Below are 14,467 nucleotides of genomic sequence, written 5' to 3'. Positions count from 1 at the left end.
GCTGATTGGACTGTGAAGGAACAGCAGAACAGTGATAATCATTACTTTGCTCCTGTCAGTACATGTGCCTTGCAGAAGGGCTGCAGAAGAGATACATAGGCTTTTTGAGAAGAATTTACTAAATCAGCCAGAATTTGGCGCAGCTTTGCATGGCAACCAGTGAGCTACTAGTTTTCATTATAACAGCTTAACTGGACAAGCTGAAGTAAGAAGCTGATTGGTTACTATGCACAGATGCTCCTGATTCTGTTTTCTCAAGTTTTAGTAAATTTCCCTTTTGTGTTTCTTTTGTACATAGGATCACAGAAGGATAATATTAAGACAAATTGTGGGTACTTACACTAATTACTTTTAATGTCTACAATTTTTATCTGCTTAGAATTTAGCTTTAATTCTGGTGGGCTGGTGTAGAACATCCATGGAGTGCAAAAGATTCATATGGATATTGGAAGGAAATTCTGATCTGTATATTGACATCTGGCACAACGAGAAGTCAATATCAAAGATACACTGATCAGTCATAACTTTATGATCACTGATAGGTTAAACTGTTACTAAACCCAGGACCCTGCATTCACTATATCTGGTCTCCCACAGTACACAGAACATGGGAATGCAATTATTTTAGTAAATATAAACTGCTAAATACCTTTTCTCATCAACAGTTAGAGCAGTCTTGTGACTTCTATCAGTGTCCAGCCAAGCACGTTAAAACTTGTAGAAGGAGTTTTCATTCTGCTGTAGGAGGATGTAGGACCCCTGACCTCGGTCTGGACATGCTGATTGGCTCTGTGATGATCACATGCACTCTCCCAAGAAATAAAAAAACCTCTCTAGCAATACACACAAAACAGCATGTACAGAGTGACTCCACACGATATCTCTTATCAGGAGATAAGAAGGGGAGGATCAGAGAAAACAGGATCAAACAGCTTTTTTACACAATTCAGAGGATTAACCCCTTAAGTTCCACAGGGAGTATAACAAGCATGCTTTAGTGCATTTACAGACAGATTTTTACTGTTGTGGGTTTAGTAACACTTTAAGTGAATAACATTGATTATCTCATTACAATGGCATCTGAAAGTCGATGGGATACACTAGGCAGCAAGTAAACATGTCCCAGAAGTTGATAAGTTGAAAGCAGAAAAAAAGGGTATCATAGTCTATTGCATATGGGGGTTGTAAAGCCAAAGACCAGTCAGGGTGCCCATGCTGATCCATGTCTGCAGCTAAAAGCACCTACATTATACATGTGGGCATCAGAACTGGACAACAAAGGAATTGAAGAAGGTGACCTGGTCTGATGAATCATGTTTTCTTTTACATCATGTGGATGGTGGCTCTGTGTGCGTTACCTTTCTGGTTAAGAGATGGCACCAGAAGGCAGTATGGGAAGAAGGCAAGCCAACAGAGGCAGTGTAATGCTTTGAGTAATGTTCTGCTGGGAAACCTTGGGTCCTGCTATTCATGTGGATGTTACTTGACATATACCACCCACCTAAACAATTGTTGCTAACTAAATACAACCCTTTGTGGAAATGGCATTCCCTGATTTCAGTGGCCTTTTTCAGCAGGATAATGTGCCCTGCCACACTGGATAAATGGTTCAAGAATGGTCTGAGGAATATAACAACAAGTTTGAAGTGTTGACTTGGCCTCCTGATTTTCCAGATCTCAATCCAGTTGAGCATCTGTAGGATGTGGTGGATCCCAATGCTTGAAAGCTCCAACTTGCAGTTTACAGAATTTAAACAATCTGCTACTGGTGGCTTGCTGCCAGATATCACAGCATACCTTCAGAGGTCTAGTGGCATCCATGCCTCAACCGGGGGACCTACTCAATATTAAGTTGTTGGTCATGAAGTTATGGCTGATCAGTGTAAAATGCCACTGCTTTATGGAGTTTGGAGACATTGTAGTAAAGAGCTAAGATGTCTCACATGTTCAGTCAGTACATCAAGGATAATTAGTTAGTCCTGCTTTGGATGCCTATACATGAAGAGATAGAGCCTGGTCACAAAATATAATAAATTAACTTTTATCTTCTCATAACCTAATTTGCAAGTGTGTAGTGATCAGCAAATTTCTTATACTAAAGTGTTCCGTTTGCAGCCTAAACCAGGTTGGTTGTGTTAGGTAAAACAAGTTGAATATGAGCCTACATAAATAGATCCTTGGATCTAGGGCAATGACTGTTTGAAAAGATATATTGAAATTATACCTTCTAGCTGACCACGATGTGTACTTGAAATTCTATATCTTAATCGTACAGTACAGGACACAGGCTTGATATTCATAGACTCTGGGTTATGGCCTGTTACCTTCAGGTAATTGGACACTGGCAAAGCTTTTGGACATGCCCATCTTGGGCCCCAATTTTTTGCTAATCTCCTGTACGTGATGGACCTTTTCTCCTTTGTAGAGAGGTTTCTACGCTTAATTAGTTCTTGTTTACTTTGAATTATTCAAGAAACTATTTAATCAAATCTCCGCTGCCCTCTACTATAACAATAAAAGCAGTGCATCTAGATCAGTGCGACCTCAGCAATACCTTGGGAATAATACCTGGAACATATTCTGTGTGGATGGCCTGTAACGTTGTTTTGGGCACTGGATCCTGCTTGGACACTCAATTTGGCACTGAGTGCAATGCATGTAATTAGCTTAATTTCTCTACTACTTGCAGTACACCTAATTGTGTCTTCTGAACTGTATTTGTTTCTAGTTAAAACTACCAACAAACCAGGAATTGTCTGACTTTATTCACTTATTGAGTGTTTAAAGTGTTAAAATTTGGTGATAAAAATTTCCTCCATTCAGAGCTTAGTTTCAGGTGGATGACTAGTTTTATCACACCAAAGGTCAAACTATTACAACACTTCCATTTGGAGCCCTTATAAGGTACTCAGGCTTTTCTTCCCACCCTTTTGCAATAAGGACTTTTCTGCAAAGCAGTCAAAATATGGGTTGCTGTGTGTTCTTGTTTGGAAACACTTACCCCTTTTCTGCATCCTATTCCGTGAGTACCCCACAGGGGAATACCCTTACTGATAGCAGTTGTGGAAACCAGGTGCAAGGGAACCACAGCAAAAGCTCAGACAAACCTTTGCTCTGTCAATGGGCTGCAAAGCATTCATACCTCTTTTAGCACCGGTCTCTGCAACCTTTTCTAGCTCTGTCTCAAGCAGACAGCAAACAGCCTATCTAACCAAGACAGATGTATATGCAACTAATTTAGAATTTCTTGGACAGAAAAAATGGACTGTTCCTGTATGAGACTTGGCCGTTTGAGCCTTAATTCAGCCATCACTGTCCAGAGCCCAAAAATGCTAGGTGTATTCTCCATCTTCCCCTTCTTTACCTATGTCAGAAGTAGAGCTAACTACTTTAAAAAAGTATGCATGGAAAACTTTGACGAAGACCCAGAGGCCATGTTAGAGGAAGACGCAGAAGATTTCTCACCTCCAGCCTCCAATACACCATATGTTATCGCTTCATGCAACATTCTTGCCAATATAGATGTGCTTACTTCTGCTTTGTGCAAAATCCATGGTGTATTCCCACTTGATTCTCCCCCGTCGTGCCATGCCCCTCTGGGTACTAAAAGACCTGCAAAGTGTGAAAAGATGTTTCCCATTCAGGAAAAAATATAATGAACAATTTATGACAATTGGGTTTCTCCTGCAAAGGTTTCACCCCTGCAAGAGTCACTGGTAAGCTATATCCAGTGGTAAAATAATTCCCTAAAAAGTGAACTGTTCCAGTAGTAGATCTTTCCATCTCAGTCTTAAACAAACATCTTACTGCACCTATAAAAGACGTTCCTTCATTTAAGAATTCTGCAGACAGAAAACTTCCAAAAGTCTGCCCTCCGGCCTTCCCTTTATCAGGAATACTTTGGTCTCATACTAAACATAATCCAAGCAACATATTCCTTCTATCAATCAATCTTCTATCTTAAAGGTCTCGTGCTCAAACTTTTAAGTATAATGGACAGTCAAGATTTTTTTTTTTTTTTAATAATTAACAATTTTTATTGATTTTTAAAAGAAGCATCTTGTACAACATACAACAAAACTGCAAGAGATAATGGCTGCACGTTTTGCGGGTAAAAATGATAACAGTGTCTGATGGACAAGTCATATCAATATCATGAGAAAGTTTAGCTCAGAAGAGACAACCCTGGGTCAGAGATGTTACAGTTAATCAGACAGCTCTTTGCTACAGGTTATCAGTAACATAGACAATATGACCGTCCACCTCAAAGTTCTAGATGCGTATCTTGTAAACAATAATGAACAAAAAGAAGAAGAAAAAGATAGATAAAGAAAAGAAAGAGATATAGGACTTTCCATTCTCTGGAAGTTACCCATGTCCACCAACTGATCAGAAACCCTCCAAGAAAGAGAAGAAAGAAAGAAAAATTTAAAATCACGGGTCCTCAGTGAAATGCCAAAGCTTCCAGACCTTATTGTGTTTGTCAAGGTTATCGGCCGTAAGGGACTCCAGAAATTCGACATTCTTGATTCTGGCATAAAGCTCAATAGAGGTTGGAGGTTTCACTAAACACTGTGCCACGGTCAAAATGTGACGTACTAACTTTTTGGAGGTGTTAGAGTGGGTGGAAGTAAGCCAAGCAAACATACTTTAGGAAGAAGGAAAATTCACATCAAGTAGACGTTGGAGCAAATGGTGAACCTCCTGCCAATACTTCCTGAGGGAGGAGCATTTCCAGTATACACGTAGTAGACAGTCTCGTTCTCTGAGACATCTCCAGCATCGATCGCTGGTCGTTGGATAAATGACGTCAGTGTGAAGGTGTCAGATACCAAAAATAGAGAACTTTATAAGTATTTTCCTTTATAGAGGGTGCATATAGAGCTCTTTGCTACTTGGGACGAAATTACCCACCATATCTCCAAGGGCAGTTCCTCACCAATTGCTCCTTCCCATTTTTGCATATAAGTATGCTTGCTCTGAGATTGCATTGGGAAAGCATTAAGGATTTTGTAGATATCAGATATTAGGCCTGATTGAGATGGGCCTGCTAAAATTAATTTCTCAAATGGTGTGAATTTGGAGAATTCTAAGGTGGGAGTTATAGCAGATGTGTAATGGCGTATTTGCAAGTATCCGTATAGCGAGCTTTGAGTTAAAGCATGTCTTTTCTTTAACTCATCAATTGAGAGCAATTTATGGGTCCACCAAGCGGCCAAAGTGGAATCATTTCTTTGACATCCACGGGGAGGACATCTGGAAGGTGAGGCCATCTGGTATTTTAGGGTTGAACAAGAAAGCAGTCATCAAAGAGGCTTCTGACTGAAGAGAGTATGTATGTTTAAACTGTTTCCATAGACCCTGGAGTAGTGACATAGAGTGCAGGAGAGAAGATGGGGCAACATCTACCTCGACATTCCACAGTAAATTATTGGGGTGATCAGGGCCATCCAAACTTTCTCGACCTCCGTCCAGTGGTTATATGCAGGCAGCGGTACCCAAAAGGTAATGGCTCGTAATTGAGTTGCGTGATAATATTTTATTAGATTCGGAAAGACTAGGCCACCATCACTTTGGGAGGCAGAAAGGACTGTGTTGGCAATCCTGTGGTGTTTATAATCCCAAGTAAAGTCCTTGGGATTATAAAGTAAAGTCCTTTTGAAGTTGGTTAAGGTGTGACAAAGGCACTGGTATCGGTAGTGTCGCAAAGAGATAGATAAGTTTGGGCAAGATGGACATTTTTATAGAGGCAATCCGACCTAGAAAAGAGATATGATAGCGTTTCCATTGGGCCAGAAGTGTTCGGATGGATTTAAATAGGGGTAGGAAATTCACTCTGCATAGAGTTTCATAAGTAGGAGTTATATGGACACCTAGATATTTGAGCGAAGTGGTTTTCCAGGCATATAGGAAACAGCTAGAGAGGTGTTGAATCTCTGGGAAAGCAATGTTCAGTGGCAGGGCCTCAGACTTAGTAGAATTAATATTATAGCCCGACAGGGCGCCATATAAATCAAGCTGTCTATGAAGATTTGGTAGGGTCAGGCAGGGTTGAGTCAAGGTGAGAAGAACATCGTCCGCTAACATAGAAATTTTAAATTCTCTGCTCTTGACCATCACCCCATGAATGTTCGGTTCTTGTTGAATATGGGCTGTCAGGGGTTTCAAAAGTAAAGGGGATAACAGACAACCTTGTCTGGTCCCATTCAGTTTGGGGAAAGAGGAGAAAGTGACATAAGGTGTCTTGACTCGTGCCAAGGGAGCCACAGAAAGATGTTTGATTACCCTAAGGAAGGGACCCCTAAAACCCATATGCAACAGGGTTGCAAATAAAAAGGGCCAGCTCAGCCAAAAGCATTTTCGGCGTCTAGACTTAAGAGAAAGGCTGTCTTTTTCTCTCTATTAATTGCATCAATGAAATCTATCCCCTGTCCACTGTTGTCTCCAGTCTCCAACGAAATGGAACAAAACCAACTTGGTCCTTATCAATCAGGAAAGGGAGGATCTTGTTTAATCTGGGGGAAAGTAGTTTAGTGAAAATTTTAAAATCTGAGTTTAATAGAGCTATTGACCGATAATTTGAGCAAAGGGAGTGGTCCTTATCTGGTTTGGGGATATCAATCACGTGGGACCAATTCTTTATGAAGGAAACCATTAAAGAGTTGGGTTATGTGTGGAAGAAAGAGAGGTTTGAATGTTTTATGATGTTCGTAGGGCAAGCCATCAGGACCTGGAGCTTTACAGTTGGGGAGTATATTTATAGTTGCTTCAACCTTTTCCTCTGTAATAGGGGCATTCAGGGAGAGAATGGAAGTGGAGAAAAGTTTAGGAATACCGCTCTGGTGGAGGTAACATTGTATTTGGTTAAGAAGGTAGGGCCTTATAGGTGAATGTGGGACAGTAGGGTTATTGTACAATTCAGAATAATAGTCCCGAAAAATTTGTACTATGTGCATGGGGTTTAATTGAAGGTCTCCTCGAGCGTCCCTGATTGCCTAAGGGGCTGCAGAGTGGGTCTGCTCCTTCAATTTATTAGCTAGTAAAATATGGGTCTTATTTCCCTTATCATAGAACATTTGGCGAAGACGAATAAGAGTTTTCTCTACTTTACCCAAAGCCAGTTCTTTCAACATGGTTCTCAGTTTAACTATGTCCCTTAGGAGTTAAAGAGATAGGGTGGTGTGCAAGTGGGCTTCAAGGTCACGAAGTTTACATTCAATCTACTGCTGAAGGGCCTTAATGTTTTTTGCGCATGGAAGACAACAACGCTATGCAATGGGCTTCCCATGAAGTGTTTTGTGACACCGCTGAGGAGCAGTTTTGAGCAAAATTTCAGAGAAGTCTCTAGCTCCAGTCTGGAGGGTTCATGTTTAAGTCAAAAAGTGTTTAGTTGCCAATGACATTGCTTAATTCTAGTTGGATCCAGGGCTAAGGTCAGGAGAGAGGAAGCATGGTCAGATCAGGAAATGGGCATAATCTGGACATCTTTTAGAGCCCTCAGAATGGGATTATTGACAAAAATTAGTCAAGATGAGTATGGGTGCGGAAAGGGTGGGAATAATGTGAGTATTGGCATTCCGTGGGGTGTGTTACCCACCAGGAGTCAAGCAAGGCATGCTTTCTGGTCAGCTGACGAAACAGTTGTGCTGGTCTTAACAGTCTAGGTGTTGGGGTGCACATATCAAGAGAGTGTATATCAAAAGATGTTGAGTATGGCATATTATAGTCGCCCCCTACGACCAGGAAGGTATGTTCCTTCCGGAAAAGATGATTATACACTCAGGTCATGAAAGCGTGCTGGTTGGCGTTAAGGCAGTATATGTTACAGAGCGTGATGTCCACGGATTTTCATTTGCCCCTAATGATGAGGTACCTGCCTTGTGGATCAGAGTAAGATTCTATATGGTGGAATGGGGATCCCCTCTTAATGAGAATGGCTACACCTGCTGTCTTCCACTCGATAGAGACCTGGAAGATGCGAGAGAAATACTTAGTGGCAAAAGTTAGGGTACCTCTCATCTAAATGAGTCTCCTGCACATAAATTATGTCAGCCCCCGAGGATTGGAATTCCCTCAATGCCAGGTGGCGTTTACAATTAGAGTTGCGGTCATAATTGTATTTGTTAAAATAGAAGCTGTTGTTACTTATCTGACACGACATTACTTGTGTGTCAACCACCTCTGGAGGGAGGTTTTGTTCAGTGTCCCAGATCAGGTTGCTCCGGAGAATGGAAAGAGGAAGGAATAAACATAAAAACAAGTAAAAATTGAAGTGAAAATAACCATAGAACAAATCTTGTTACCAACAGAGGGCCAATAGAGTGGTCAGAAAGGAATTAACTATAATAATTCACAAAAGTTCCAAAACACCCCCAACACCGTACGCCTAGGTGTGGGGGTATAAATCAGTGTAACCAGTGAGGAACTTAGAATCACCAAGGAATATTGGGGGGGGTAGTGTTAGAAGGAAAGTAGAAACAGATCACATACAGCAGGGACGTATATAGCATAACTGGGGGACATAAGAGAGTAAGTTTCCATGTAATAAGTGATTAGGGGTAACTGAGCGAAGCAATTATTAGAGTATTATTCTGCTACTTACCAGGTATGATAAGACAAACTGGGGAGGAAGAGGAGAGACAGAAATCACAGCCCTTGCTCCACATGGTAGGGAAAGAAAAAGGAAGTGGAATAGAAGAGACAGAACGGTAGAGGAAGGGGAGGTAGGCCAGGAAGAGGGAAAGGGGGGGAGTGGGAGCAAGGGTAGAGATGGTTTTTGAATCTGTACAACCAAAGTAATTCCACATCGTCAAGAAGGAGTGAAGGAAGTGCAGAACACTAAAAGTAGCAAAAAAAGTGTTCCCTCAGATGGGGTTCAGTTTGGGGTTCTTGTGGGGTAAGTCAGACGTATGGGGGCGTTTGCCCGATGTGACCTTCTGCCAGAGACTGAGGGTGCAGGGGGGATGGAAGGAGATCCCAACCAGGAAGATCAGGGATGGGTATGTCCAGTATTTTACAAAAGAATTAAAGGTCTTCCAGATATCGAAGAGTCAGTTTTCCCATGACGCGTTGCAGAAAGATTTAATTGGAAGCCCCATCGGTAGGTTACGTTAGCCTCTCGCAGGTTAGTAAGCAATTGTTGAAGTAGCCTGCGTTTCTGGAGGGTCAGCCAGGAAAGATCAAGAAATAGCTGGACATGTGTCTCTTCATAAAGGATAGGACAAGGAGTGGGCTTTCCTCAAAGTGTAGGAGTGGATATCCCGTGGTCTAGACAGGGCCTTTAGGTTTCAGGGCCCTGTGAACTCTATCCATTTCAATATGATGTTGAGACGGCTCACATGGGATGCCAATAAACAAGGTTTACAGAGTATCTTTCAGGTCTTCAGAGCTGTCTCTTTCTGGAAGGCCGCTCACTCTGATGTTATGCTGGTTGCGGTTCTCCAAATCTTCCAGATGTTATTGCATGTCAAGAAGTATATGATGATCATCAACTTGTTGGGTTTGAATGCGGAGGACTTCAATTTTAGTAGACTGAAGGTCTTTTTCCACGTCTTCCACTCTGGTGGCAAGGTGGTGAAAAGGAGTTTGAATTTTTGAAAGCCTTCTTTAGTTGGAAGGGAGTGGAAACGTTCTTTCCGGGCAGCTAGCTCATCCGTTGATAGAGTAGGGGACACATAAACGGAGGTAGGAGAAGGCCTGGCAACAGTAGGGGGAGAGTCCAAAGGCTCATACCAGGCATGTGGCTGGGAGAGTTGTGGGGAGCCAGGAGACTGCATTGCAGCCATGGATGGGCATGTAAAGCTGACCTCCCGAGACTGTGGTGCCCGTTGTGGCTTTAAAGAGTTGGGGGTAGAGGTAGGGGCTGCAGGTGGCACTGCTGGGGCTACACTGATCATCAGGGCACACTGATCATCAGTGCCCTGATGATCAGTGTACATGTCCCCTCCGCGGAAAGCCGATTACCGGCTCTCTTCTCCTCACGAGCTGTCAGCGTGACAGCTCGAGAGGAGAGAAATGCCGATAACCGGCATATCCCTGTTTACATGTGATCAGCTATGATTGGGCACAGCTGATCACATGACCGAGCCAACATCTTCGGCTCTTTCCGTGATCCGCTGTGTCCGAGGGACACATCGCACCGCTGGTCGCCGCGCTGCGTGCTCCCTGAGCCGTGCATGCGGGGTGAGAATGGGAGGACGTCCGATGACGTCCTCCCAGAACAAGAGAACCACCTTGTGTCTGTCATATTACTATATGGCGGGCGGGAGGTGGTTAAAAAAAAAAAAAAAACTTAATATATGCTCCAATTTTTTGTAAAATATGAAAGAAGATGCGAGTAAATAGATACATGTCAAGTTTTAAAATTGTGCACACTTGTGGAATGGCGACAAACTACGGTACTTAAAAATTTCCATAGGCGACGCTCTAAAAATTTTTTACAGTTTACCTGGTTAGACTTACAGAGGTCTAGCATTATTGCTCTTGCTCTAACATTTGTGGCAATACTTCACGTGTGCTGTGAGCAACGCTTACATATGCGTATGCGTTCACTTGGGCGCTCAAGCACGGAGGGATGGAGGCGCTTTAATTTTTTTTTTCTTATTTATTTTATTTTTACACTGTCCTTTTATTTATTTTTTTTATCACTTTTATTCCTATTACAAGGAATGTAAACATCCCTTGTAATAGAATAAGGATGACAGGTTCTCTTTAAGGAGCGGTCTGGAGTCAAATGGACCCCATATCTCTCCTTTTACCTTTAAAAGCAAAAGATCAAAAACATTTTTTTACATCTGCCCCACAATGGAAGTGACATCATGGCGTCGCTCCGGTCCTCCAAGGCCACAGAGACCATAGAGTCTCTCATCGCCCTTGTGACCAGCTGGCCTCACTGTTGGATCGTTTCTCGGGTGCGCTGGTTTTAATGGTAAACCTGAGAAACACCAGCGAGCAGCAGAGGGGGCAGGGGGATGTCCCCTCCCACTGCTACTGAAAGTGATCCCATGGCTAATGAGCCACTCGGACCACTTTTAAGAGAAAGCTGGCCATCGGCTGAAAAAAAGATACCAGGTTATGGCCGAAGATATCAGGTAAACCACTTGCAAACTGCAACGTATATGTACATATTGCGGTCGGCAAGTGGGTACATAAAGACAATACAGTGGCACTTCTTATTCAAGGTGTCTCAAGGATTAGACCCCCATTACTTCACCCTGAGCGTCCTTAGCATTTCACTCTTGTTCTCTCTGCTCTGCAGAAACCACCACTTGAACCTATCAGGGAACTTTCCTTGGGTGATCTCCCCTGCAAAGTGGACTTCTTGGTGGCTATCACATCTGACAAACTTATTACAGAGTTAACGACCCTCTCTTGTAAGGAGCCCTTTCTTTTTCTTTACAAGGATAAGGTGGTATTTTATTATTTTTACCCTAAGGTGGTATAAGCCTTCCACCCTAATAAAGGCATTGTCCTTCCTTGGCCCCCACTCCTAAGGATCCCAAGGAATTTGCATCCCATTGTTTAGATGTAGTCAGAACTTTCAGAATCTAATAAATCTAAATGCCACAGCCTCTTGGCAGCGGGTTCTCAGAAAGGACATTCTGCTTGTAAGTCCACGATTGCTAGATGGAGATGACATCTCATTGTAAGAGCTTATGCTCAAAATGATACAGTACCTCTGGTACCCTTTTGTGCTCATTCCACCAGATCAGTGGGTGTTTCCTGAGCATTCTGACATCAAGTGCCTTTTGCTCAGTTTTGTAAGGCTGCCAAATGGATTTCAGTTTATTTCAGTTGGTTGTTCAGGTCTCTGCTCACGCACACAGTAAATTTACCACTCACTGCTTCCTCTTGCACTCTGATCACCATAGTAGCAAAAGGTCTGAAAGTTGATTTTTGCATGCTGCCAAGGGCTATCATGTCCTCTTTGACAGCAATTGGTTGCTCGGGCACAAGCTCTTCACTAAGGGAGTTAAAGCATATGTAAACCCTCACCTTGTAAAACAACCTATTCAGTTTAAAAAGAAATGAACGGTAAAACATTTGTGCATAGATGCGAAAAAACATAATCACTTTTTGTTACCTTTTTCTATAGGTGATCACATTCCTTCTGTTCTCAGATGCATAAGAGCAAGGTTAGAGAAACAGCAGGACACTGATCTTCCCAGTGAAAGATTGTGTGGGAGGGGGTGTCAGCAGAAGTCTGACCATTGGAGGAGAGCAGGCTGAGTTCCCAGCAATGGTAGAGAACTGACCACACTGTGTTCTCCTGCCTAGTGTGGTCAGTTTTTAATAAGAAAGCAGAGCGACTGGTAGGAATACCAGGGGTTTCTTACAAAAGAATCAATACATAGAGCACAGGATACTTTTTCATACAAGTACATAGTACACCAGGCACATATCAGGAATATAAAATGTTAGATTTACATATTCTTTAAGGCGAGCATGGATACGTGCCCCATGCCAATAAATACTAGGCTTTTCAAGGAGGGTAGTAAGATATAATGACATAGACTGGCCTCTAAATACTATATTCATTTGACCACCCTTTCTTTAAAGGGTACCACACTCATCCCCATGATTACTTATGGCTACTGGTCAGTAAGGTACTCATAGAAGCTAATTAGATTTTATTTTTCAAATCAAACCATGAATGTATTTACTTTGAGAAAAACCTTCACATACCCTAAAGAATAAAATGGTATATGACAGAAATGAGGCTATTAACAGCTATTTAGATTTAATTTTTGCAGCTTAATTTAGGAAGCAAATTTCTAAGGGCAATAGCTTCATATGCATCAAAAATGCAAATTAATGAAATACTTGTGAGCCACTAGAAGTTTTCTTACTTATAAAGCAATAAATTCAGTGTATAAAAATACTAATAATATTGAATTTATGAATAAAGTGAACGACTAATAAATCAATTGACGTGCTTGATTAAATAATTAAGTATTTAGATCGCCAGGTACTTTTTACACCCTCTCCAGGTGTATGGATGTTAATTTCATATATCTATATTGTACCGCGCTCCAAAATTAATAAATCTAAGTGCTCTAAATAAATAAATAAATATTGTATATAACTAAAAATTCAATAATAATCTATATCCATAATACTTAAATTCATAATTGCATAATACTTGAATCCATAATTGAAGTGAATCAAAAAAATTTCATTAATATTTGTAAATCAATGCAAAAAAACTGCGTGCCTGAAAAACTATTCAAAAGTGAAAAAATATATAATGATATATAATGAAAATATAAAAAATATAAAAAATAGTTCAGTTCATACGAATTGAGATGGTAATGTGAATCAATCTGATTGGCGTGGTAAGTCTATGTTCATGACATGAACCTCTCTCTCCTTCCTCCTCTCCTTTCTCCTCAATTCAGCTTTTCTCAATTAGGATTTTCTCCTCTATCTGCTTGGCTTATTCCTCCATGAACGATACATACATAGAAAAGGGAAAAAGAAACATAGTGTCTTATCCTATATCATATGCGCCCCCATTTTCAATACCCCCCCTCCAATTAAGAGAGGCTCAAGGATTTTGTATAGACTTTTTAAGTGAGAACAGCACTTCTAAACAGACAAGTTCAATATTTCCTGGAATCAGCAGTAACTTGGGATTTCACCTTCAGCCCCATTTGCAGGCTAAATCTGGTGTAACAGCAAAACAAGTCTCTTGTTGATAATCAACAGTGGTAGGAAAGGGGTTATTTTTTTTTCTGGAAGACACCATAAGAATTAAACATGTGCAGACACCATTGTTTTAACTGTGGCCATTTTTTAGTTCTTCCCATTGATCAGTTTGAACATTAATCAGTATTAATAGCAAATGCATAGCCTTTATAGTAAAATATTTTTTTCTTGGAATTTATTTCAGATTTATTTAGAATACCTATGAGAGCTTAAACTGTAATGTGTATAATTGGTATACTGTGTGACTTTGCTACTGTAAAGATAACTTTGATAGCAGAATTACTTCTATAATGCATCTTTAAATGAAATACTTGTGTTTTAGGAAAAGCCAGATGGAACTGCGGTTTTTGTAGCTTCACGGTCTGCAGTGAAAAAATCATTCAGTTTTGATGATGTGCCAGAATACAATGGTCGCCTGAACCTGTCAGAGAACTACACATTGTCTATTTCCAGTGCAAGGATTAGTGATGAAAAGAGATTTGTATGCATGCTCATAACAGCAGAAAATGTTTTTGAAGAGCCTACAGTAATCAAAGTATTCAGTAAGTACCCTCTATCGTCACACTAAATGTATTAATCTTTTATCCTAGACATTTTCTACAGGTAGCTTAATTAAAAAGGGATCATTTTGTTCTTTAATATTATTTCTTATCAAATTTGAAATATGATTCACAAACTTTGTAAGTAATAGCTATTTTCAAATTGCTACCTTAGATGTGAGCATCATTTTTTCTTTGTTAATGGTTGGAAGCCAGCAGTG

At 40.9% G+C, this 14,467-nt stretch overlaps 1 protein-coding gene across 2 annotated transcripts in view; it reads left to right on the top strand.

Moving 5' to 3' along the window:
- The window catches only part of ALCAM (activated leukocyte cell adhesion molecule), a 179,874-nt gene that overhangs the window by 83,052 nt on the left and 82,355 nt on the right, over positions 1–14,467 (top strand). For both annotated transcript variants that reach the window (XM_089692248.1, XM_089692249.1), the window contains exon 3: positions 14,030–14,249. In XM_089692248.1, the coding sequence (XP_089548374.1) occupies positions 14,030–14,249 (220 nt within the window). The remainder of the gene's footprint in view (positions 1–14,029; positions 14,250–14,467) is intronic.

This window comes from Staurois parvus, unplaced genomic scaffold (genome assembly GCF_062004578.1).
Source record: "Staurois parvus isolate SC_StPar_1 unplaced genomic scaffold, SC_StPar_1.0 ptg000580l, whole genome shotgun sequence".
In the NCBI taxonomy this organism is placed as follows: domain Eukaryota; kingdom Metazoa; phylum Chordata; class Amphibia; order Anura; family Ranidae; genus Staurois; species Staurois parvus.
Note: the sequence above shows the minus strand (reverse complement) of the source record. Positions and strands in the feature narration are given on the sequence as shown.